Raw genomic sequence first — 22,812 nt, 5'->3', positions numbered from 1 at the left:
CACCAGGAGAAGAAAAATCTGCAGCCCCAGAGGCTTGAGAGAGAGCAGATGAACGATTTATCTCTATGCTATTATAGCCTTTGCCAGCATTCAACATTTCTTATTCTTTTTTCCCCCCTCTTTTTTTTTTCTTATTTGGCTTAAGTACTTAATTCTGCAGGTAGCTGTAAATGGGAAAATAAAATGCTGTTCAGATTTAAAATGACAGGACAGGAGTATGTGCAGGGGGCTGATAAAATATCTTGAATAGAACTGACCTTTCATGTAGCTGAAAGTTACTGGGGGATTCATTCTCATAATTACCATATAGATTATTTTTATTTCTGTCCTGCAATGAAACATTTCGGAGAGCAGTACTGCTGATTGAATGAAAATTGAACTTGTTAACATTCCTTTCAGCTCAGCCTGTTGTACATAACAGAAGGTTAGCTTTGATGAATTTCAAAATTCGCTTTGATATCTGCGAAACAGACAGTGAAGTAATTGTCTCTAGTTTGATATTTTGTATGCCACCCCCCCAAAAGAGAATTTATAAAACACACTGATAATTCACACACGTTTTTTTGCCTGCATTATATTTCCTATGTAGAGGGTCTGTGTGTTCGGTTTGATGTTGCTTTGGATTTATTTGTGGTAGCGTGTGTGTGTGTGTGTGTGTACATGGTGTGTTGGTGCTGTAGCGAGCGCATCAGAGGTGGTGGTCGAAAATTGAGAAGGGGGGTTAAAGGAAGCACATTTGAGTGTGAAGTGTCTAGATAAGTTCAGGAGAGAGAGGGAAAAGGCTGTGGAAGGACTCAGGCTTCGGAGTCTGAGCACTTCACATGCAAATATCATGCTTAACCCGCAGTCCAGGGAGATAGTATTTATGATCAGAAAAGTGGGAGTTTATTGCAGTGTGACGTATTTTACAAGTTTTTCTTTCTTTACACAGTCGGCATGGTTCTAATTTTGATTAAGTTATTTTTGTCTCTCTGAAATGATTTTCCTGCTCTCTTATACTTTCAAAGAAAAAAAAAAGCTTACATTCAAAGAAATAGCCCACTACCAATTAATACATTGTTTTTAGTAATGTCGCTTAATGTGTTACAGATAAAACAGTTATTTCATGGGTCATTAATGTGTTTAATGTGTGGAACGTTCTATTAAAACAAGCCCTTATTATTATTATGAACATGTTCATTGCCATTGTCAACAGAGGCTGTGCTGCTGAATTCCATAGGATGGTTACCGCTCAGCCATCGGGGACCGGCGAGTTCTCATACAGATTGAATGATTGCTGTGCCTGTGTATTTTAAGTCAGGTTGCTGTCAAAACCATTTACACTGTTCGTTAACAATGAAAAAGAAGCAAATCCCTCACTTTCAGTGGGCAAGGCCTCCACTAAGCCAAGTCTGAATTACAAAATCCAAGCCCATTAACCACTAGCAAAAGCTAGCACCTACTAAGCACTGTGGGCGATTAATTATTAGAAATGGATTATATTATTACTTACGGTATTGTTTGTTTGTTTGTTTTACAATCAGTGCATCCTCTCTAGAGTATCAAAACTCACAGTCTCAATGCCTAGAGATGGTTATCATCAAAGACACCTTTCACGTAGTTTGCTCTGTTGGACTGACAGGCAAATACACCAGACACACTTCCTCCTGTCGCCCTTCTCAGTGGAGCAGATAGCCTCGAACCACCCGATGCTTGAAATATTCTTTCTGCTTGGCCCTCTCACGGGGGTGCTATGCTGCCTTTAAGGTCAGAGTCAGGGTTATCTAGAAAAGCAGGCATGTGCTCAGAACTAATAATCTCAGTTAGCCGGCGTGCATGGCAGCCGACTTGGTGAGTTTTGAAGGGAGCTCTTCTTCAACAGTGACATGGTCACCTTAGTACCATGTGTCCTCTCTGGAGCCTGTGTCTTTTATAGTTAGTTGTCTCCAGACCTTGTCAGTCAGTGCTGGGGGACTACAGAGGCGCCATCTTAGAAAGTCCAGGTTCCTGGATACAGCCTGACGTGATGGCACAGTGTTGAAGGGAGGTCACTCTGGGTGCTGGTCCCAGATCCTGACTGCCGCAGCACTTGACAGATTGCCACCACTCCCTCCCCTACCCTCACAAGAATATAGAAGCTCCAGGAGGGCAGGGAGCTTGCCTGCTGCTACTTATTGGCATCGGGGGCTGGCCTGGGTCTGGGGCTATCTCATCTCTCCGATATCTGAATGAAGGGAGGGAAGGACGGGGAAAGCATATTTGTTCATTATAAGGCATACTTGACTGCGACTCCAAATTGAAGGGAAGGAAACTTAGAGAATAAACAGTTGGAAAGCTGGGATTCCTCCTAATATAGGAAATAATCATGGTGCTGACTCTGCTAAGACAAAGAAGCATCATGGAGATGTGAGTGACAAGCCATTGAGTGCTTGATAACAAACTGGGAGCTTTCATTTTGCAGAGAAACTGCTAATTAAAGTGAGATGATTCTGTATAAAATTCCCTGTGGGTAAATCATAAACATGAGATCATGTATAAGATCATAAACCTGAGAGTCGCGATTAAGGAACATTGACCAGCGCAGATACTTTGAATGGGAAGTTGGTGGAATGGGGGTTGGAGAGATGACTCAGCGCTTAGCTCAGACTGCTCTTGCCGAAGAGCCGAATTTGGTCCCTTTTTCCTCCACACTCACATTGGGTGGCTCACAACCACCTCTAATTCCAGTTCCAGGGGAATGACTGCCTCTGGCTTCCATAGGCACCTGTACTCATGTGGCTGTACCCCACCACAACACACACACACACACACACACACACACACACACACACAACTAAGTATAGAAAAGTAAATATTAGAAATACAATTGGTCCAGTAGGAGTCTGTGATTCTTGCTGGCTTGCTTAGTGGCGTCTGCTGCATGGTCTAGGGATTGGAAGTATTACTGGGTAAGCATAACTGTTTGCATGATTGTTGTTAATTTATAAATAAAATTTTAACATTGCTATAGGACATGATTGAATAATTGAGCATATAATTGCTGGCCTATATTTCTTATTTGCAGCTACTCGGGTATTTTTAATACAATGTAATATTTATTACAGATAATTGTTTAATTATTCCAGTTCTTGGGAAATATTGATTAAAAACTGCCTTGGTGAAAATCTATTTAGTCACACTCTCTCATATTTGGGTTATTTGCTTCTTAATTAGATGTTGTCCTCCAGTGTGAAAACCTGATGTTGGGTTGTTAGAGAGAAAATTTCCTCGACACCGCAAGTAGAAGGCACTTAAATACATTTGCATATGAAATTTAAAATGCCTCTTATGATGAGATCAACCCAGATGGGAGGAAGCTTTATTTAATGACTGTAAGAAACAGAAAAATAATATGTAATATTTAAAGGAAAAAATAAAAGTAAAGGCCTATAGTTTACATTTGGGGAGAAATGCTAGTGGGAATATTTCTCTCTGTCGAGATGAACTGCTGCTCAGTACTCAGGCGTGACAAGGATTTCAATATGAAGGAGATTTGAGTTTTCCTGGCTCAGGCAATGAGAGCACACTGTACAGACCTGCCCCTGTCCCTAGTCTTATGTGCCATTTGCGATCATGGTTGTGTAGTGGGGACTTACATGGTCAGGAAGGTTTTTTTTCTCAGTGGTCTTTTAGTGTTGGCAAGTCAAGGAGAAAATCGTGTTGGGAGATAATGTTCCTTTCACACCTTTCTTTTGTCTCCACATGAAGGAAAGCAGACCTTGGGCTGTAAACTTAGGCAGCTCTCAGGGTTCATAGACCACCAGGTTATGACTTCTTCCTCTGAGTAATTATCTGGTGTTTGGCTCACCACCTATGGGCTGAGTCTTTCATTATTTTAGTGATGAGATGTTTGTTTACTAATACAAAATTGTCCACATGTTAACAGTTCGATTTGGGGTCAGGAAAGATGGCTCAGTGGTTAAGATTGTCTGCTGCTCTTGCAGATTACTGGAATTTGGTTCTCAGCACCCACACTAGATTACAAACTCACAAAAGCTTGTAACTAGAGCTTCAGGGGATCCAGTGCCCTCTTCCGGCCTGCCCAGGTACCTGTGCTCATGTGTGCATAGCTAAACACACATGCCTGCGCGCACACACACACACACAGTTTAAATAAAATGCAGTTAAATGTTTAATATCTAATAATAGGCAGGGCTTTGGGCAAATTAAGGAAACATGGAACTACTTCCAGAAATGGCCATTGATTAAGCTTCTTGTTTAAAAATGAAGAGACCCCTTGACCAAATGCAGGGAGGAGCAACCCTCATAGCAGCGACCCTTTTGTTGGGGCCATGTAGATGTGTGGTACTCCCAGGCCCAGAGATGGCCAGCAATACTTGCCCATGAAAGATCATGAGGACCCAAGTCTGCCCATCCCCAGTGACCTTCAACAGTTGGATATTAATCCTTGAGTTCTCTTCAGACACTGATTGGCTGGTTACCTGAACATTTTGTGCCTTAGCTCTTGGGACTTTTTGTGAAGGAAATATCCTGTTATCTTTCTACCTTGTCTCCTCTGGCCCTTTGCCATCTGTCCACTCCTGTCCTATTTTTCCTCCCCTGAATAATTCTGCCCCCAGCACCTGTGACACTCTCTACTGTCACCCTCAGCTTGCACATGAAGCTCCCTTGGCTTGGATCATGAGTTTTTTTCTCAAGTGTTGAATGAACACATTAACCTATTGTTATGGTCCTTGCTTAACGTGAGTGAGATCCTAAGTTTGAACCCAGAACCACAAATACAAATTTAAATAAACAGATGAACAAATGAATAAATAAATGTAAGGGTGCCTACTATTCAAATCGTGTAACTTTACAGAGGTCTCTTCCTGACCAGGACTTGCTTGCCCATGAAAGTTACTGCTGAAAGGTCTTTCAAGACCTAATTTTGCATAGAGGAAATGATTTATAAAAACCAGTTATGTTTCTTTGGGTTTTGGATTTGGTTGTGTGTTTCTTTGTTATTCCTACTGGGAAAAGCTGTGAGGTCTTCTGTCCCTTGCTTGATTACAGTAAACATATGACGTGCCATCTTCACATCTGTAGGATGTTTCAGAGAATCATGTGTGACTGGTTTTAGTTTCCAAAGATTGAGAATGGGTGCCTGTTAGATGCTCAGTATGAACTTTGGAAGAGGAACTGACCTTCTTTGGGGAAAATAATAGGGAGTCCTAAGAACTCCCTATATCTTTTAAAGATTACTTCTGTAATAGAAAATGATGGGAACTGATGAGTTCAAGTGCTTCTGAGCAGTTGTTAATGGGTGGCTCTACAGAAGCTTGAACCTCTATGCTATAAAATCTGTAGTGTAGTCTATAGGCACTATGTCCATTCATCTTAATGATAGTCCTCCAACATAGGAAGCTGTGACAGGGTGACCGTGAGCCATGAGGAATATTGGCACATTCCGATGAGTAGATTATGTGAATGGGAGTTTCCTTGAATGTATTCCAGAGAGTTGCGGATATCTTGTCCTTTGGGAAATACAAAGGATGGGAGAATGGGGTTGACAACTTTTGGGTTCGGAGACTTTATTTTGGCAAAGCCTTGGCCTTGCCACCAATATGCTTCACAATAATTCCCCAACTGCAGGCAAGCACTGCCTTTTTAAATGAAATATAATGAGTTAGAGAACTCAGTTTAGAAAGCAAATGGATGGTGGCGGTGGAAAGCCCGGGGTCCGTTCTCTTTCTTTCTGCTGGCACATCTGCCCTTAGGGTAGCATGGCTCATTAGAGCCCCATTTTTCTATTGAGCAAGAGTCACCAGTCAGTGAGGAGTGACCCATGGACTCAGCCATGTCTGTCTAAGGACTGGAGCAGTATTAGTACCCAGTCCCAGGGGTTAAATGAGGAAGCACATGCTGAGGTTAGCCCAGATCACAGCATCCAGGAAACACCCAGAGAGGGTTCCTTGCCAGTCCCCCATCAAGAGAGCCCCAGAGCAGCCAGCTCCATAATAAAGATATGAGTGGCAGGTGACCTCTGTCTGGAGGGCTTGGTTCTTGGCTGCCATTTTGCTGATGAGAATCCATCCGAAATGCTGCGTTTGGTGGCCAGCCAGTAAGCACCTACCTGGGCTGATTTTGGCAGGCTTTGGAACAATGAGCGTCAGGTCACTCCTCTGTGGAGGCTGAAGCCTTATACTCAGACTTAGTTAACATGACCATGGCAGTTAACTGTGGCATTATTGCCCAGTCAAAATTAAATGTATTTAAGTATATACTCTGGAAGTTGCTTTGTGACAGCTTTAAAATGTTCAGAGGTAAATCTGAAAAGAGTAAGAAAACATCCCAGAAGATATTAAAATAACATGAATCAATAAGCTATGACTGAGAGTCGAAGTAACAATGAACAATGGTAGAAGCTCAAAAGAACATGAAAGACTGGTCAATAGCTCAGGATTTCTGGGGGGAAATGTCTTGTAACCCCAACACTTTGAAGACAGAGTCAAGGAGGATTAGATGTTTGGGACTAGCCTTGGTTACATAGTAATTTTGAGGTCCGCCTGGACTACATGAGACCCTGTTTCAAACAAAATCAAGAGTTCACAGCCAGCCATGGCTACGTTTAAAGCCAGCCTGGGCTACACTAGACCTTCTTTCAAACAAAACAAAAATTATTAAACTTCGATTTAATCTTTTGTGCTCTCTTCTATTCTGTTTTGCCCGAGTCGTGCTTTAGTTTCCACTTGTTTTGTTTGTGTTTATATTTATGTATTTATTTTATATTTCTGAGGAAAAGTTAAGACCTCTTCTTGTTGCTCCAATCCTCCCTCCCTCACTTACTTTCTTTCTTTCTTTCTTTCTTTCTTTCTTTCTTTCTTTCTTTCTTTCTTTCTTTCTTCATTTATTATGTACACAATATTCTGTCTCTGTGTATGCCTGAAGGCCAGAAGAGGGCACCAGACCCCATTACAGATGGTTGTGAGCCACCATGTGGTTGCTGGGAATTGAACTCAGGACCTTTGGAAGAGCAGGCAATGCTCTTAACCTCTGAGCCATCTCTCCAGCCCCTCCAATCCTCTCTTATAGTGTGACCAGTATTAACAGTTAAGGTTACTTTTTAAAACATAAAAAAGGACTTTCTACAGTTATACCCCAGTTTATCTTTTCCCATCTTGGATGCCACTCTAGCCCAATAGACACTACATGGAAGTGATTTTGTCCCCCCAAACCATTTCTATAGGGGAGGGGGGCTGCTAACTTCTAGTGGGCGGAGGCTGAGGATGCTGCAGAGGTACCCCAGAACCCAGAGGACACAGCCGACACCTCCAGTTACCTGGTCCAGGGTGTCAGTAGAGCCGAGATTGAGAAACCCAGCTTTAGCTCTGTACACACCACTCTAAATCCCTGCTTTAAAAGCTTCCTCATGCTCTGTAGCATGGTGAGGTCATCATTTATGCAGCCAGTTTTCTGTGACATGGCTTCTTGCTTAGTGGCAGGAAGACTGTGTAATTGAGACTGCTCAGTGTAGCTACTGACAATTCGTTTGCTTATTTTAGAAGGAAAAAAAAAGCCTTACCAGAAAGAATCCAAAGAGGAACAGGAAGGAAACCTTCACCTTGTCTATAAAGTGAGATTCTAGGTCCCTGGGAGTCAGGAGAATTAGGTTTTAGTAAAATCAAAGGCTCACTGCAAATGACAAGTCTGAAAGAAGTGGCCAGAAAGGCATGTCTTTATTTCGCTTTCTTTGGTATTAAAAAGGAAGGAAATAGAACAAGGCAGCAATAGCCTTAATGGTTTTACATAACTTCCCCAAACAAGGAAGGCTACTTCTGAAGTCAGGGAAATAATTTTCACAGAAAACTAATGTTGACGGGGATGTCCCCACCTGCTCGTCCCAAATATTTTTAGAAGTATTAGAACATTAAATCATGGTTGGTTATCCAAAGTAAAGAAAAACAAAGTGGGTTTAAATGAAAGCACCAGTGTGGGAGCCAAGACACTGAATGACTTCCAAATGCCCTTGGCCATGTAATTCGGAACCACGAGGACCTTGGTTAGCGCGAGACTGCACAGAAGGGATTCTCTACGCTGCCGACAGAGTCTGTTCTGTGAAACCACAGCTCCATGTCTCTCTGGTTGCTCTCTGCTGGGAATTTACATTTCCACAAGGGTACATCAGAGGACGGGTCCTCCTCGCACACAGTGGGCTAGAGGGTCATGGGACCACTGCTGGGTGTGAGAAGGATGCATACTCATTGCTGAACCCCTAGAGGGTTGGTCTCCTTTGGAAAACTGTGTTTTAAAGAAGGTCATCCAAGGACTGGCTTACAGCAAGACAGCTGGGTTGCATCTTCGCATTTTGTGCTTCTGACTTTTCATCTTCGTGGCGTGTATCTAAACGTCTTGTCAAAGCTGCAGTGGCTCTGACCCACCTACATAGTCGCTAGCCTTGCAAGGTCATTGCTCTTGGGGAAAACTAAACTCCTTTCCCCTTTGCTCTTCTCTTTGTAGGACCAGAGCCACCCACAAGTGGCACAGTACCGCCAGGATCCCTCCATGATCATGAGGTCCATTGTCCACATGACCGATGCTGCTCGCTCCGGGATCATGCCTCCTGCCCAGCTGACCACCATCAACCAGTCTCAGCTCAGTGCGCAGCTGGGCTTGAATTTGGGAGGGGCCAGTGTGCCCCACACATCTCCATCCCCTCCAGCAAGCAAATCAGCCACTCCTTCCCCTTCCAGCTCCATCAACGAGGAGGATGCTGATGAGGCAAACAGAGTAAGTCAGAGGTGGCCTAGTGTGGAGCCTAGCGGACAGTTGAGCCAAGTGCCTGCTTATATTACAGATCACATTCATGGTACCACCTTTTTCTTCATGCATTTGGAGAGACCTTTCTATTGGTGGTGGTTCAAGTTTTGGGGTCTGTTGATGTTGTTTTTCTTCACACAACTTTTGGGGAAAGGGTCCTGGAACAGAAGTTGGGAGACCAGGTTTCCAAAAGCTATAAGGCAAATCCCTTAAGTCTTTTTAGGCTTAACTGTTCTGCCCTGCAAATGAGGGCCTATACTCCATTTCCAGATACTCTAGACACTTCAGGAATTCAAAAGTGTTCAGGTTGCTGATATGAGAAAGTTTCATCCCTTTGTTGGCAGGCCCCATTTCAGTAGTGCCGTATCTCAGGGAGGGCCGCTTGGTGGGTTTGACTTATTCTGTGCCTTTGCTTTTACCACGGAGAATACACTTTTGAGTACATACAGATTGTAGGTGTGACTTCTCTGGGTGCCCAAACAGGTATCGTCAATGAAAATGAGCACTGTGATGTGTGCTTACCCATTACGCTTTTACTAATAGTGCATTCTAGATCTATTCTGTGTGTGTCAGTTTTCTTGGTTTTAGTGGTGTGCAGATTTTTAAGAAGTGGGTGTGGTGGGTGTGCAAGGCTCTGAGCTTCAATCCCTGCACCACTGAAAGAAAAAGAAAAAGAAAGAAAAAAGAAAGCAATGTTGCCCAAAGGACTCCTCTTCTGGTTCTGAATACCAACGTTAAGACTAGCTCTCGGTGTGATTAGTGGCGTAATTGATGCCACCAAGTGTGCGGAGATTTTAATCACTTCTGTTTGGGATAGTGAATTAAGGAAGACTTTATTAAGGAAATTGTATTTGAATTAGGTCTGGGAGGATGCATAAAGGTTTGTGAGCCAGAGGAGAGGGGCCAGCATTCTGTGTGTCCATTTATGAGTGCCATGAAGTTTGATATAGGAAAGGACAGAAAGAGAAGAAATGGTTTGGGCGTGTGGTTGGCGTAGTAATTGAAGACTGATCATTTGTACACAGGGATGATGTAATCAGACTGATGCTTTAGAAGAAGCACTTTGGTCTTCTGTGGAACACAGTACACAATGAGGTCAGGGAAAAAAGGAGATGAGTTAGGAGAGACTGTTATGCTTGCTTGTTTTTTCTCATCCGAGGAGAGAATGGGCATGGCAAACCAGGTTAATGAGGGGTGCTGATGGGGTGTGGTACTACAGTGGAAACGAGAAACTGGATTTTGGTCTGAGAGCCAGCGTAGATGGGTTTGGCCTACAGTCGAGGGAGTTCGAGGTGCTTACATTTGAGACTGGGCCCCAGTCCTTCGGAGTTGGAACTTTGGAGTTGGAGACCACGTGTCAGACAATGTAAGGAGTAAGTCACGGCCGGAACTCTGAGCATCGTTATCTTAACTAGCAAAGGAAAGAAGAGGAGCTAAAGAAGAACGAGAGACGAGGAGAAGAGGAGGGAAGCCAGAATGATATTGCAGAAGGCACAGGGATTTAAAGTGGGGGGTTTGGTTGTACAGTGTCCCATCAGCACCCAGCCGAGTACAGAGCTGACTGGTGCAGAGTTAGTGATATGCTTCTTCATGGAGGCTTGACGGTGGTGGGAAAGAGGCACAGGCTGTGACTGCTTAGCCAGGTAAGTCTGTCTTTTCATGGCCAGCTGGAATCCTTCCCTCCACTTGCATGCACTCAGGTCCTGTGTCTAACAGAAATTGTCCAGAAGACCGCTCCCTGCCTTACTCCATTTTAAGTGAGGGTCTGGGTTTATGTGAAGACTAAGAATCCAATTTGTTAGATTTTAGTCCAGTTATCTGAAAAAGGAGGATTCAAGTAATCACCATATAACTCTTTGGTGAAGGTATTTTTCTAGCATTCTTAGCCTTTTGAAGTCAGCTATATAAGAGGTTTGGTTTTGTCTTATTTGGGGTTTTTGAGGCTGTGTCCTGATGAGTTGTTTAAACCGTGGGAGTCTCCATTTCTAGTTTGGTCTTAGAAAGCAATGATGGTTAGGACAAATTGTAATTGTACTTTGCCAAGAGAGGCCTCAGAACCTGCCAACTTTTGAATATGGCTCTACAGAGGACATGGGAAATCCGCATACTGTTAGTACCAGCACTGCCAGACTTTGCTCTGGGAAGGAAATAAACTTGACTCCATTTGAAGCTGCGTTGCTTTATCCTCATTGCATTGAAAGAAAATCCTGCTCCCATAAAGTGTCCAACTGAAAGATGTCTGCTTCCCCAGCAAGCTTTAGGTCATTGGGTAGAATTAAGCAAGTCTCACTTATTGTGAAAATTTAGAAAAAAGATTATGGAGTCTACAGAATTATCAAACTAACTGTGTAAGTTATGGGGACTGGTCTTTCAATAGGAAGGGAAGCGAGTCCATTTGTATTGCTTTATAGATGTGGCTGTCACTCAAAAACAGTACAGTCTGGAAGGCAGCCAGCGGTTCTCAAAGGTTTAAATATTCAGCGTTCTCCAAGAAAAGTTACTGTTTATTCTGTTCCTCCCTAAGAATTTATAGTAACTGAATTAAATCCCAAATGACCCCCATTTAGAAAGTTTTAAAACTCTTGTAATATCTGAATTAAGATTCGAGATCATTAAAACCTAATCTTTTAGTAACTTGGATCAATTATTGTTCATCGGGTCCAACCCTGGCTTTTAAACAGATTTTTGCCTAACACGTGAGGATTCTTGATGAAACTAAGCACAGACGATGTCTTTACTGTGCTTGCCCTGTGATCTAGACCTGAGATAGCTGAGATTGGTGGGTCATTGACCTTCCTTCACCAGTGGCTATGATGTGGTCAATAAGAAGCCGGCGATAGGACCTGCAGGGAAAGCTGGGTGGTCAAGAGCACTTGCTCTTGCCGAGGACCTGGGTTCGGTTCCCAGCACCGACATGACTGTCCACAACCTTCTGTAACTCCCGTTTCGGGGACCCAGTGCCCTCTTCTGGCTCCCATGAGCAGTGCGTGTATGTGGTGGGTAAACCTACATGCAGTAAATAAACAAGGCTGATAGCCGCAGATGAACACCAAGTGTGCCTGTGTATACATTTGGATGTCTACCCGCATCACATGTAGGCTTCTAATTTGAGAGTCCATACTGTGGCCATGTCTCTGTAGTGCTGTTGGGTTCAGGGTTGCTTACCTTGTATAATGAGTAGCTTTCTTGTAGCTCCCCTGTTAGTCTTGGTGATCGTACATATCAGCTGGTGTTCTTTTACATGCTGTTAATGTTACGAAGCATATTCATTTCTTTTGTAGCGCTAGTTAAAGTGACATTTTTTTTTATTTCTCGTTATCTTGTCCTTTAGAAAGTTAGTGTTTTAGAAAATAAAGGTGACCTTTCCTCTTATTGTGCAAGTGTAGTGATTACAGCTAATTTCTGTTTGCACTTCCAGAGGCTCGTTAGCACAGCAACCTTCTTGTAAAAAAGGAAAAAAAAAACAATCAGCTATACAAAAATCAATTCTGACCAGTCATACAGATGGCACGTAACTGTGGCAGGGGACCTTGTTTAAAATATCGGAATATGATCCACATCCAAGACGTTATTAGGTTTTCCTTCTAACCGCTCTGACTGAACTGTTGTGCTCCTGCGTGTGGGTGCAGCATTGTATATAGACAGCGTAGCCTGGTGCAGAGTGTTCTGGCTTTCATTACTCATAATTACCATGGAAAGCATATGTTGCGAATATACTGAAGCTACTTCCGGGTCTCATTAATCAGTGTTCTAAATGCTAATCTCGGCTGTCCAGTTAACTCTAAGCAAGTTTGCACCTCCCCCGCCTTTGGTGGTGATTCATCTGTTGATGGTCCTTAACAAAACCTTCAAAGAGCAACCAGGGCTTGGAGTAAGTCTTGCTGCATTCTCTGCAAGTTCATTCCAGGCAGTGAATTCTCTTCCTGCTTTACAGGCCATTGGAGAGAAAAGAACGGCCCCAGATGCTGGCAAGAAGCCCAAGACTCCAAAGAAAAAGAAAAAGAAAGATCCCAATGAGCCTCAGAAGCCAGTGTCAGCATATGCCCTGTTTTTCAGAGACACACAGGCTGCAATTAAAGGTCAAAACCCCAATGCAACCTTTGGAGAGGTCTCAAAAATTGTAGCATCTATGTGGGACAGCCTTGGAGAGGAGCAAAAGCAGGTAAGGCAAGCGTCCATCATGGGCAAATATTTAAAAAGCTACCAGATTATTTCTTACGTCTGATAGGATTGCTTCGTAAGAAAGCCCGTTTGTCTAAGCTATGAACTGAAACACACACAGATAAATGCAAACAGCTCTACTTATATTGCTTTCTAGTCGACTTATGGGTACATGTTCAAAATTTGCTCACAGAAGACTTGGAAGAAATCCGGGCAGTAGCCTGCAAGCCTAAACTTTTGATGATAATCTTTTCATTTTAAATAATGTGGAATTTTCCCCTTTGTTCAGAAAGGGCCCTACAAAGGGATTAGATCCATCCTGCTTGCTTTCCCATTGATCATCGTTCTGAACCCTCACGCTATCCTGGTGTGTTTCTAAACTTTGAAGCTGCCTCTGCATGTCTCATTATTGTCACTGGGCATTTGAAATTTTATTCCAAGTTCATTTTTTAAACTAGGTAGTGCGAGAGGTATTCAAAGATTAGCCATGCTGGTGGGAGATACTTCCTCAGGGGCCTGCTCCCCTCTTCAGCTCCTCAACACAAATGAAGGGAAGAATGGAGTCCTTTGGAGTTGGTCCTCCCCTGCTTGCATAAAACTCCAATTACCTTTAACAGGACTTTTATGTATCTATGGAAGAATAGACTTCTATCAGTGCTAAAACAGAGCGCTTGCTTCAGAAGGGAGGAGTGGGGAAACGCACACCACGAACTCCTTGTTAGCTTGCCCGTGGCAGTGGTGTGACCGCTGACTGTGCCTGTTTGTCTGCCATGCACAGCACATTCTGTCCCCCAATTCTAAGGAACCAGGAGACTGCACCGCAAACTTACCATATTCTAAAGAAAGGGTTCTACTTGGTTCTAAAGGCCAGCCATCAGACTATTTAAGAAAAATGAAGCCCAAATCTTGTGTAACGTTTCAATACTGAGTAAACTCCCTTATCTCAGTCCGCCCGTCTTCCATCTTTTATTATTTACGGCTTCTACTTCTCTTTGTTTCTCCAAAAGAAGCCCAGGATTGAGATGCCTCCATCTTTTCCCTTTTGTCTAATGAAAAAAGTTTATGTGTGTGTATGTATGTATTATGTATGTGCATGTATGTTTAGTTTGTGCCGGAGACCACAGCATGTGTGTAGAGATCAGGGCCGGCTTTCAGGACGCACATCTCTCCTTCCTGTGTATGAGTTCCAAAGACTGGGCTCTGTCAGGGTGAGCAGGAGACGCCTCCACCAGCTGAGCCATCTTATCAGCCCCTAGAATTTGTCAATAAAGCTTTGATTTGATGCAGTTTAGGAGGACCTGTGGGGAGAAACCGAGTTTTACTAGAATTTGAGACATTTGTTGGTGCTTGTTGATAGCCTAGCGTGACGCTTTCAGTAGCAACTTGAGATCATTCTCCCTTTCAACTGTAAACGCTAAACTTGGACTTGGGTGTAGGTGACAGGGCTTGATACGTGTGTGTGTGTGTGTGTGTGTGTGTGTGTGTGTGTGTGTGTGAAACATTTGAAAAATCAAAGCCAGGGAGACCAGGTTTTTAGGTGAGGTCTGTTTATGTGACCTAATTTGTGCAGCAGGTTTATAGCTAAGAATTTATAGCCTGAGGGTGGTGCTAATTGTGGTCTTATTTTAATAGGTATATAAAAGGAAAACAGAAGCTGCCAAGAAAGAATACTTGAAGGCCCTGGCTGCCTACCGGGCCAGCCTGGTTTCTAAGGTAAGCCTGCTGCAGTGTGGGAGTCATCCTTGTATGCTGGAAACTTCTGTGTGGCTCCCTAAGAGTTTTCCATTAGACACTATTCACCTGATGGTGTGAACAACAGGAGCTCCTGTAAGCTGCCGAGGCTGAATTACTGCTGACCGATTTGCTGTTCTTTCTGTTTGTGTTTGTAGCCATATAGATACCTTTTAAACAGCCCCTTGTGCTTCCCCTGTGTCAGGAGTTGGACCTAGGTTAAGGTCCCCGGTTTGTATCTGGAGGTGTGCTTGTCAGGCATCTCTGAACCTACCATAAGTTCTCTGGTGGTTACATTATCGTAATCAGCACTGGTGCATTTTTGGCCATTTGTTTCACATCATATAAATAAATAAGTCTCATGATTATTTAAAATAAAATCATGTTCCAAGTACTAAGACACAAAGTATATGCATTATGCATAGAATATACAGTGATGTATTTTAAAAGGCACTAATATTCCAGAGCAGCTCTCTTCTAGGTCATTATTCCCTTGATCCAAAATGAATGTGTACTCTCTCTTTCTGTCTGTCTGTCTGCCTGTCTGTCTGTCTATCTTTATCATCATTATTATTGATCCGTCATCATCATTATGTCTATCAATCTTCCTATCATCATTATCAATCAGTCTACCTATCATCATCATTATCTCTCTGTCCACCCCTACATACATACATACATACATACAGACAGACACATACACGCACAAAATCTACTCATCTATCTGGCAGTCCTAGTGATTGAACCTAGAACCTTACACACACCAAGTAAGCACTCTATTGCTGGAATCCCACCACCAGACCTAAGCCTCTATATTATTTTACCAATTAGTTACTGAGGTGTTTTGCCTTTCTAGAATTGAGAAGGGTTCTGGGGTAAACAGTTCAGACTAGCGGGCTTTCACACTGGACTCCTCTCTTCTAAGAAGCCAGTTCCATTTCATCCTTATTGTTCTCTCAAGTCCATAAGGCCTCAAAGCCACGTTGAAAGGGCTTCTTCCCTTTCTTCTCTTGTTCACCCGAGCTGTTTCTTTTTTGTATGACGAGCCACCACTGGCAGTTCTGCTGAATGAGATCAACAGAGGGCCTCCCGCCTTTGTTGACGGCTCTCAGGACACTTCCCACTTCATTAGAGAGAAATCGTTTATCAGGGCAATAGCGAAACCTCTTCCCTGAGATTCTGGAAGATGCACACAGGCAAATACACTGAGTCTGAACTCAGGTGTGCAGTGGATGGAGAGTGGGCTCCATGGGCTATGGGGATTGGGGTGTATGCAAGCACATAAAGGTATGGCTGATTAACAGGTGGGTAAAACAGCAGTGTGTGCTTCTCAAGGGGCGAGTCTGCCTTTGGTTTGCCTAGAGGCAAGGATAGGTGACCCTCGTGAGTCAGAGTGTCAGCAAGTGACCATGTGTGAGTCTAAACTGAGAATCACTATCTGAAAGGGAAGTAGCAAGTACAACTAGGGTCTGTGACAGACTTAGAAGGGATAACTTAAAATATTGGGACCAGAGTTTCCAAATGTACTTTAATGACCTTTCACCAAAAGAATTTCAAAAGGGTAAATTTAAAGCTCAGTTTACTTTCTTAAATTTGGTAAATGATGTCCACAGGGACCTAGGATTTATAGTTAGACAGATTGAAAGGAATTAAGTAATAGGTGAGGTCCGAGTTCAGAAGAATTTCAGCCTGGACCAAGGAGTGAAGTAGTCAATGAGACGGTGGCCTCCCGGGAGGCAGCATCCAGTGGTACAAAGGGATACTCTTTGGAAGAATTGACTGTGGGAAATGATGAGTTGAAGACTACCAGACTTGCCTTCATGGTGAGGATGGATGCAAACCAAATCCTGGTAGTAAGAGACGCTGGTTCATGAGAATTTGGAGGCATGAGATCTTGGTCTTCGAATATAAAGGCTGCAATGAAAGAGACTGGCAATGGTTTTGAATATTCCTCTAGAATGTGTGCCCCTGTGTGCAGAGCCCAGAACCCCTACCCCAGTCCATAAATCTAATGTCTACCGAATTTAAATCTTCACAGAAGTTACTAGAAGTGTACAATTAGATTTTCAGAAAGTAAATCAGGCAGGCACCTCCACAGTCACCAGCCCTGCTTCATTTACCACTGAAGTGTCACCTTAAGGCTCCCTGATGCCATTGTCCAGTGTTAACAGTTGTCATACAGTTTCCTCCTGAAAACTAGCCTGGAGATCTTTAAATACCAGAGTACACGTGGGTTACATTATGAAACCCTGTGTATTCTTTTTAGTGAGTCCTCTAACAAATTCTAAAGCTAATGTTGCGTATCTATAGCATTGTCTTCCCTAAGCCCTTAGGGCCCTCCAGTAACATTCAGTCACACTGGGTCTTTATACCAGAGAGCGCTGCCCACCTAAGGGTGTTGCTTCACAGTGGTCTGTCAAACCAGAGCCATCAGCTACACTGGGTGACTCTGTATGAGGCCTTTCCCACGTTCCTTCCAGGAGCAGAATTTTATAAGTCTGAGTCACAAAAATGCACAAGTAAATACTTAAAATCATTAAAGATGTCTGATGTTACGTGATTGTACCACAGTGTCCTCTACTACCCCCCCCCCCATTTCAAAGAACAAACCCAAAGGGTGGGGAAACAGCTCAGTGGTGGTCTACCTGCCTACCTGGTGCCATCAGCACCACCAAAAACAAGTCAAGGCAAGCAAGTAAAGAAGAAAACTACTGATTTCATGAAAAACAAAGGGTGAAGCAGTTTTTAGGGCGAAATATTACAGCCACTTCTGCATGTGTAAAAAATTTATTTTTGCAGAAGTGTGTATTTGGGGCACATTGTTTACTGGGTTATTGCATTATATGAAGTTTTAGTGTTCTCTCTTCATCTGTTCAGACTTCATTGGTACATTCTGGAAGCCTTTGGAAATAGTTGTTGAACCCAAAACACTTCTAACATCACGAACCCAAAACACTTCTAACATCACGAGAGGCTTCTATTTGGGGTCTTTGAAGACTGTAGCTATGTTTTCTTGTGTTTGAGTGGCTACTCTGGAAAATAGTTATGCTAATGGGGTCTTGACATTTTCTAGCAGTTCGGTCTCTCGTGGTGTTTGTTGTTAGTCGATACTGTGCTGAATGCAGAGTGCACGAGTTAGTTCTCCTGTTATAACTTCTACACATGTTCAGTACCATGTGATGCTATATTGTCGAAGGGGAACTGAGAGATACATGAGCGGGTAAACATGCTCCAGTATCTGGAGATGTCCATTGGTCGAGCTGTAATCCATTGTCTTTCCACATGTGTTGCTATAATGGTTAGAATGATGGAGCATTGTTGCTTCTAGAATGTGTGTCAGTTATCTTTGACCCCAGTTAATGCTGCGTAGCAAACAATCACAATCCCCGGTAACATACAAAGATAAGCCATATCAGAGAAAGCCAGGTAGCTGGCTGGTCCTTCAGATGAAGTCCTGTCTTCTGTCTGATTGAAGGAGTAGCACACCTGTGGTTGGATGCGGACAGTGGGCTGTGAGACAGGACCACAGATCTGTCTTTCTGTGATAGCTCTAGGTATAGAGAGTGAGAGCAAGGGGTGCTGTCCCTTAGGGCACGAACATGGAACTGGAATAGTTTCACTCTCATCCCGTTCCGGTAACCAAGCAAAGACACCACACCAGCCAAGGCTCACCGTGAAGCAGAGCAGATTTGACTCTGCTTGCAGGAAGTGCTTAAACAGTCACATGACAAAGGCCATGGAGACCGAGCAGCTTGAATAGTGGTGGCTATTTTCTGAGTCAGTTCATAGTATATATTTGTAGATTTTAACATTCTGGAACGTTATCCCTGTCTGTGCAGGCTGCTGCCGAATCAGCGGAGGCCCAGACCATCCGTTCTGTCCAGCAGACTCTGGCATCGACCAACCTGACGTCATCCCTCCTTCTGAACACTCCGCTGTCTCAGCATGGGACAGTCCCAGCCTCACCTCAGACTCTCCCACAGTCGCTCCCCAGGTCCATCGCTCCCAAACCCTTAACCATGAGACTGCCCATGAGCCAGATCGTCACATCAGTCACCATCGCAGCCAACATGCCCGCGAACATTGGGGCTCCACTGATAAGCTCCATGGGGACGACCATGGTTGGCTCAGCAGCCTCCACCCAGGTGAGTCCTTCAGTGCAAACCCAGCAGCATCAGCTACAGCTGCAGCAACAGCAACAGCAGCAGCAGCAGCAACAGCAGATGCAGCAGATGCAACAGCAGCAGTTACAGCAACACCAAATGCATCAGCAGATTCAGCAGCAGATGCAACAGCAGCATTTCCAGCACCACATGCAGCAGCACCTGCAGCAGCAGCAGCAGCATCTCCAGCAGCAGATCAACCAACAACAGCTGCAGCAGCAGCTGCAGCAGCATCTTCAGCTGCAACAACTGCAGCACATGCAGCACCAGTCTCAGCCTTCTCCCCGGCAGCACTCCCCGGTCACCTCCCAGATCACATCCCCCATCCCTGCCATCGGCAGCCCCCAGCCAGCCTCTCAGCAGCACCAGCCTCAAATCCAGTCGCAGACACAGACTCAAGTCTTACCGCAGGTCAGTATTTTCTAAGGCACGTGACACACGGATTTGAGTGCACCAAGGAGAGAGGCAGAGGAGGGAAGGTGTGCGGACTGGAACTTGTAAGCTGACTCTTGTTATGCAGCAGTGTGTAACAGATCAAACGGTCCTCTCAAGTGTCTATTAGATAGGCAATAAGAACTGCAGTGTAGCTGAGAAGCATCTTTTAGCTGACTGTACATCCCTTTGTTTTTAAACAAGAAAGCTGCGCTCTGTCATGTGCTGCCTTTTTTAATTTATTCAGGCTATACCTACAATATGTGAATCAAACCGTTTAATGAGTCTCGGACATCCTGATGACTGTAAACTGGCCTTTCCGAGTCATAGAGAGAAACAATGGCCTTATTTCTCCAGAAGGGAGTGAACCACGCTTCCAGGCTGTTTGAACTTCTGAAGCTCTAAAATAAATACTAAGTACAAAGCACAGTTGTAACTACCTGAAATATGAAGATCCTGTTTCATACAAACATTTGTATGATGTGAATAGTTGATGGCATTTTTTTGTCATGAAAAAAATAATGTAAATCACAGACTTTTGCCAAAGCTCTTATTTTTTTTCTAAATCTCTCCAGAAAAAAAAAAATGCAAGCGATTAGATTCAATTATTGACTTATTTACTTACTTCTCATTTGTATCCATGACTTCTCTGACTCAAGCCACAGTAGATGTTGTGAAGGGTATCTATGGCCACTGTTAGCCCGTTACGTTCATTCCAATCAGAAGAAATGTGAATACTATATTACGTGTTTTGAGTGACAAGTTTCAAAAAATAAAAACACTGTATTTTTAAAAGGGAAATGCACTTAAATGAAACAGTTATTACAAAAGTTAAGATTTAAAAAGAAAAAGCAAGAGTTTTTATTATGATGTAATACCAGTAGAATATTGAATATTTAAAAGGCACACTACATCTGAAATAATCAATGTAAATATTTTCTTTCCGAGTTGTAAGTTTTCATATCATGTGTTGTAAAGTTTTTCCTAAACCAGGCTTTAACGTAAACACTGGTGACATACACCATTCACCGCTACATTGCTTATTGTGTTTTTATGCTGTTTTATACTTTTTTATGAGTTATGATAGCAGCAATTAAGTTGTTTGTATTTTGCTTAACTAAAACAAAATGCTTTTATCTTGCTATAGAATAAACACATTTCAGTAAAATCTGTGGACTGTATTTTGATGCAACGACAAGGACACTGTTCACTTTTCAAATAAAATGGAATGTCAAATTTTACTTTTGGTCCCTTGAATACATTAAGATGGGGAGCATGGCACCAACCAGTCCTGCTTGAGCGGAGCACTGGCCTCCATTTTCATCTGGAAACACAATATTCATGACCAAGAATTTGGATTTTACAGCCAAACACCAGGGCCTTCAAAAAAAGATGGGAACTGTTTGGGTTTGTTTTTTTTTTTTTTTGGTAATTATATTTTTGTTGATATGTAAATGTGATACAAATTATTTCCATATAAAATACAGGTAAGGTACACATATATTTATGTAAGGGGAAAAGCAGTTCTCTTCTGTTCAGGGCTAGCACTGGCTGCCATTGTACTGTTATTTCTTTTAAAATGAATGGTTGGTGCTCATTTTGAGGCCAAAATAAGGATTTCGATGCCCATTTCCCCCCTTTTCCTCCACTCCGTGGTGGCTTCTCCCTGAGCTGTGTGACCAGGATCCCCAATTGTCTTGCATGATTAATTACAGCATCTGTCCTGTCTGAAGCTGTAATGAAGAGGTCTTGATAAAAATTGCAAATTACCACTGGCAACAGTCTTCAACTGCTTATGATAAAATGAAAATTAAAAACAGCAGTGTCAGCCCTGACTGGAATCCTAACCTGGAAAGGGAGTGTGTGCGTGGCAACCTCCATTGCTACTGTGTGCAAGATGTTCAGAAATAATAGAATATGGATTCCTCCAAGTTGTTGTACTTCAAAGATTATTTACTGTATGTTGTGGGTTATGAATAATGAATTTTTCTTTCAATATTTCATAATCCTCTCATACTCTGTATTATGTACAAATATTGAACAGCGAGAGATTCTGATTATAAATTTATAGGCTTCTTGCTGTAGAAAAATTTATGTCTAAATTGAAGCTTTTCATAAGATGTATTAGTTGACAGGTATCAGTGTTCAAACAGTCCTAGAAAGATGCCTGACCACATCTACAAGGGCCCAATTGTGCTCCACAAAGCAGTGAGCTGCCTGCCGGAGACCCATCAGGGCCAAAGCCAGTGCTCAGAGCCTCTCTGAATGGAAATCAACATTACATAGCAATAAGAAGCATTTGATATTCTGTTGTGGGACCTTTAGACAAATGCCTTCAAAATTAATTGCCAGACTACATGTGACAGTAATTGTGTCTTAGTTCTATAATTGTCATTTTGAAAACCCATGAAGTATTGCTGGGGAAAAAAATGTCGCCAGTGATGAGCCTTAATTGCACGAGAAGTCTGTTTGCAACTGTTTCCGTTTGAGGCAGGTGTCACCGCAGCTACTGCAGGAGCTTTTTTCCCCTATAAATCTTGGATTTTTATCACATTTCGTCAAATTATATAAAGCTGCTGATGGTCCGTTCCAGGGGAAGAAAAAGATAGTTTAATTACTACAGTTAGAAAATTAATCACCAGGCAAAACTGTGTATTGAAAACATCAAAAGACTGGGATGGTGCAACGAGTCCCCCACTCTCGTTACCAACTTGTTTTAATCAGGCTTCACAATATGACTGCTCTTGTACTTCAGTTTACACAAGGGACTGGTTTCTGGCCTCGCAACTAAATAACGTTTTGGTACCTCTCTCTTTAGTAGGTCAGAAATGAATCAATCTGGGTGGTGAAAATCAGTACAAGAAGCATGGTGCCCTCTTGGGGAGACTCCTTAAGTGCTCCAGGGACGTTGAGAATCTCCCCTCTCCAAGCCCCATCTCCATCACACGCTCCTCATCTCTCCCTTGTTGTGGGGACATTATTTGATCACTTTAGCTGACTGCGTTTCCTTCCTGTGTTCACCTGTATGGCCGTCTGAGGAAAGTACATAAGGACTTTTTCATTTTCAGCTGACACGGGGTCATTAGTTCCTGACTCAAAGAACAGAAACTTTAAATGCCTTCGTGCAGCATAATTTCTGCAATATATTACCACCTGACGGCGGTCTGAAGGCTTTCGAGACAGATGGATTAATATCTCAAGTTGAAGTAGGAGTCCTGCGCTGTCCACTCAGCGGGCTCCAGACATCTGAATGGCCTCTTCCCCGCTCTCACTTCACAGAGCATTTTCTGCGCTGGACTTCAATCTAACCTTTCCTCCCCCCCTCACCCACCCCCTTTGTTTGGCTTTTGTTTTGCAACAGCTGTTATTATCGTTTTTGGTCAGCTGTGATTGCTGGAGGCAAAATAGGACCAGATGGTGTTTTGCTATGCATGAATGGAGCATTAGAGGAGTTGGGACTGAATAGGCCAAGTTTGAATGGTGTCTATGCACCACCTGCCTGCCTTAGCTGGGGTATACACATCACAGTAGCGTGATCCGTCTCAGACCT

General features: G+C 43.1%; 1 protein-coding gene across 3 annotated transcripts in view; it reads left to right on the top strand.

The window, feature by feature from the left end:
• Tox3 (TOX high mobility group box family member 3) overlaps nucleotides 1-20,501 on the top strand; it is a 107,594-nt gene extending 87,093 nt beyond the window's left edge. For all 3 annotated transcript variants that reach the window (XM_075976844.1, XM_075976843.1, XM_075976842.1), the window contains exons 4-7: nucleotides 8,476-8,745; nucleotides 12,710-12,937; nucleotides 14,569-14,649; nucleotides 18,507-20,501. In XM_075976844.1, coding sequence (XP_075832959.1) covers nucleotides 8,476-8,745; nucleotides 12,710-12,937; nucleotides 14,569-14,649; nucleotides 18,507-19,256 — 1,329 coding nt within the window. In that variant the 3' untranslated portion in view covers nucleotides 19,257-20,501. The remainder of the gene's footprint in view (nucleotides 1-8,475; nucleotides 8,746-12,709; nucleotides 12,938-14,568; nucleotides 14,650-18,506) is intronic.
• Nucleotides 20,502-22,812: the final 2,311 nt, after the last annotated feature.

Source organism: Microtus pennsylvanicus, chromosome 6, assembly GCF_037038515.1.
Source record: "Microtus pennsylvanicus isolate mMicPen1 chromosome 6, mMicPen1.hap1, whole genome shotgun sequence".
NCBI lineage: Eukaryota > Metazoa > Chordata > Mammalia > Rodentia > Cricetidae > Microtus > Microtus pennsylvanicus.
Note: the sequence above shows the minus strand (reverse complement) of the source record. Positions and strands in the feature narration are given on the sequence as shown.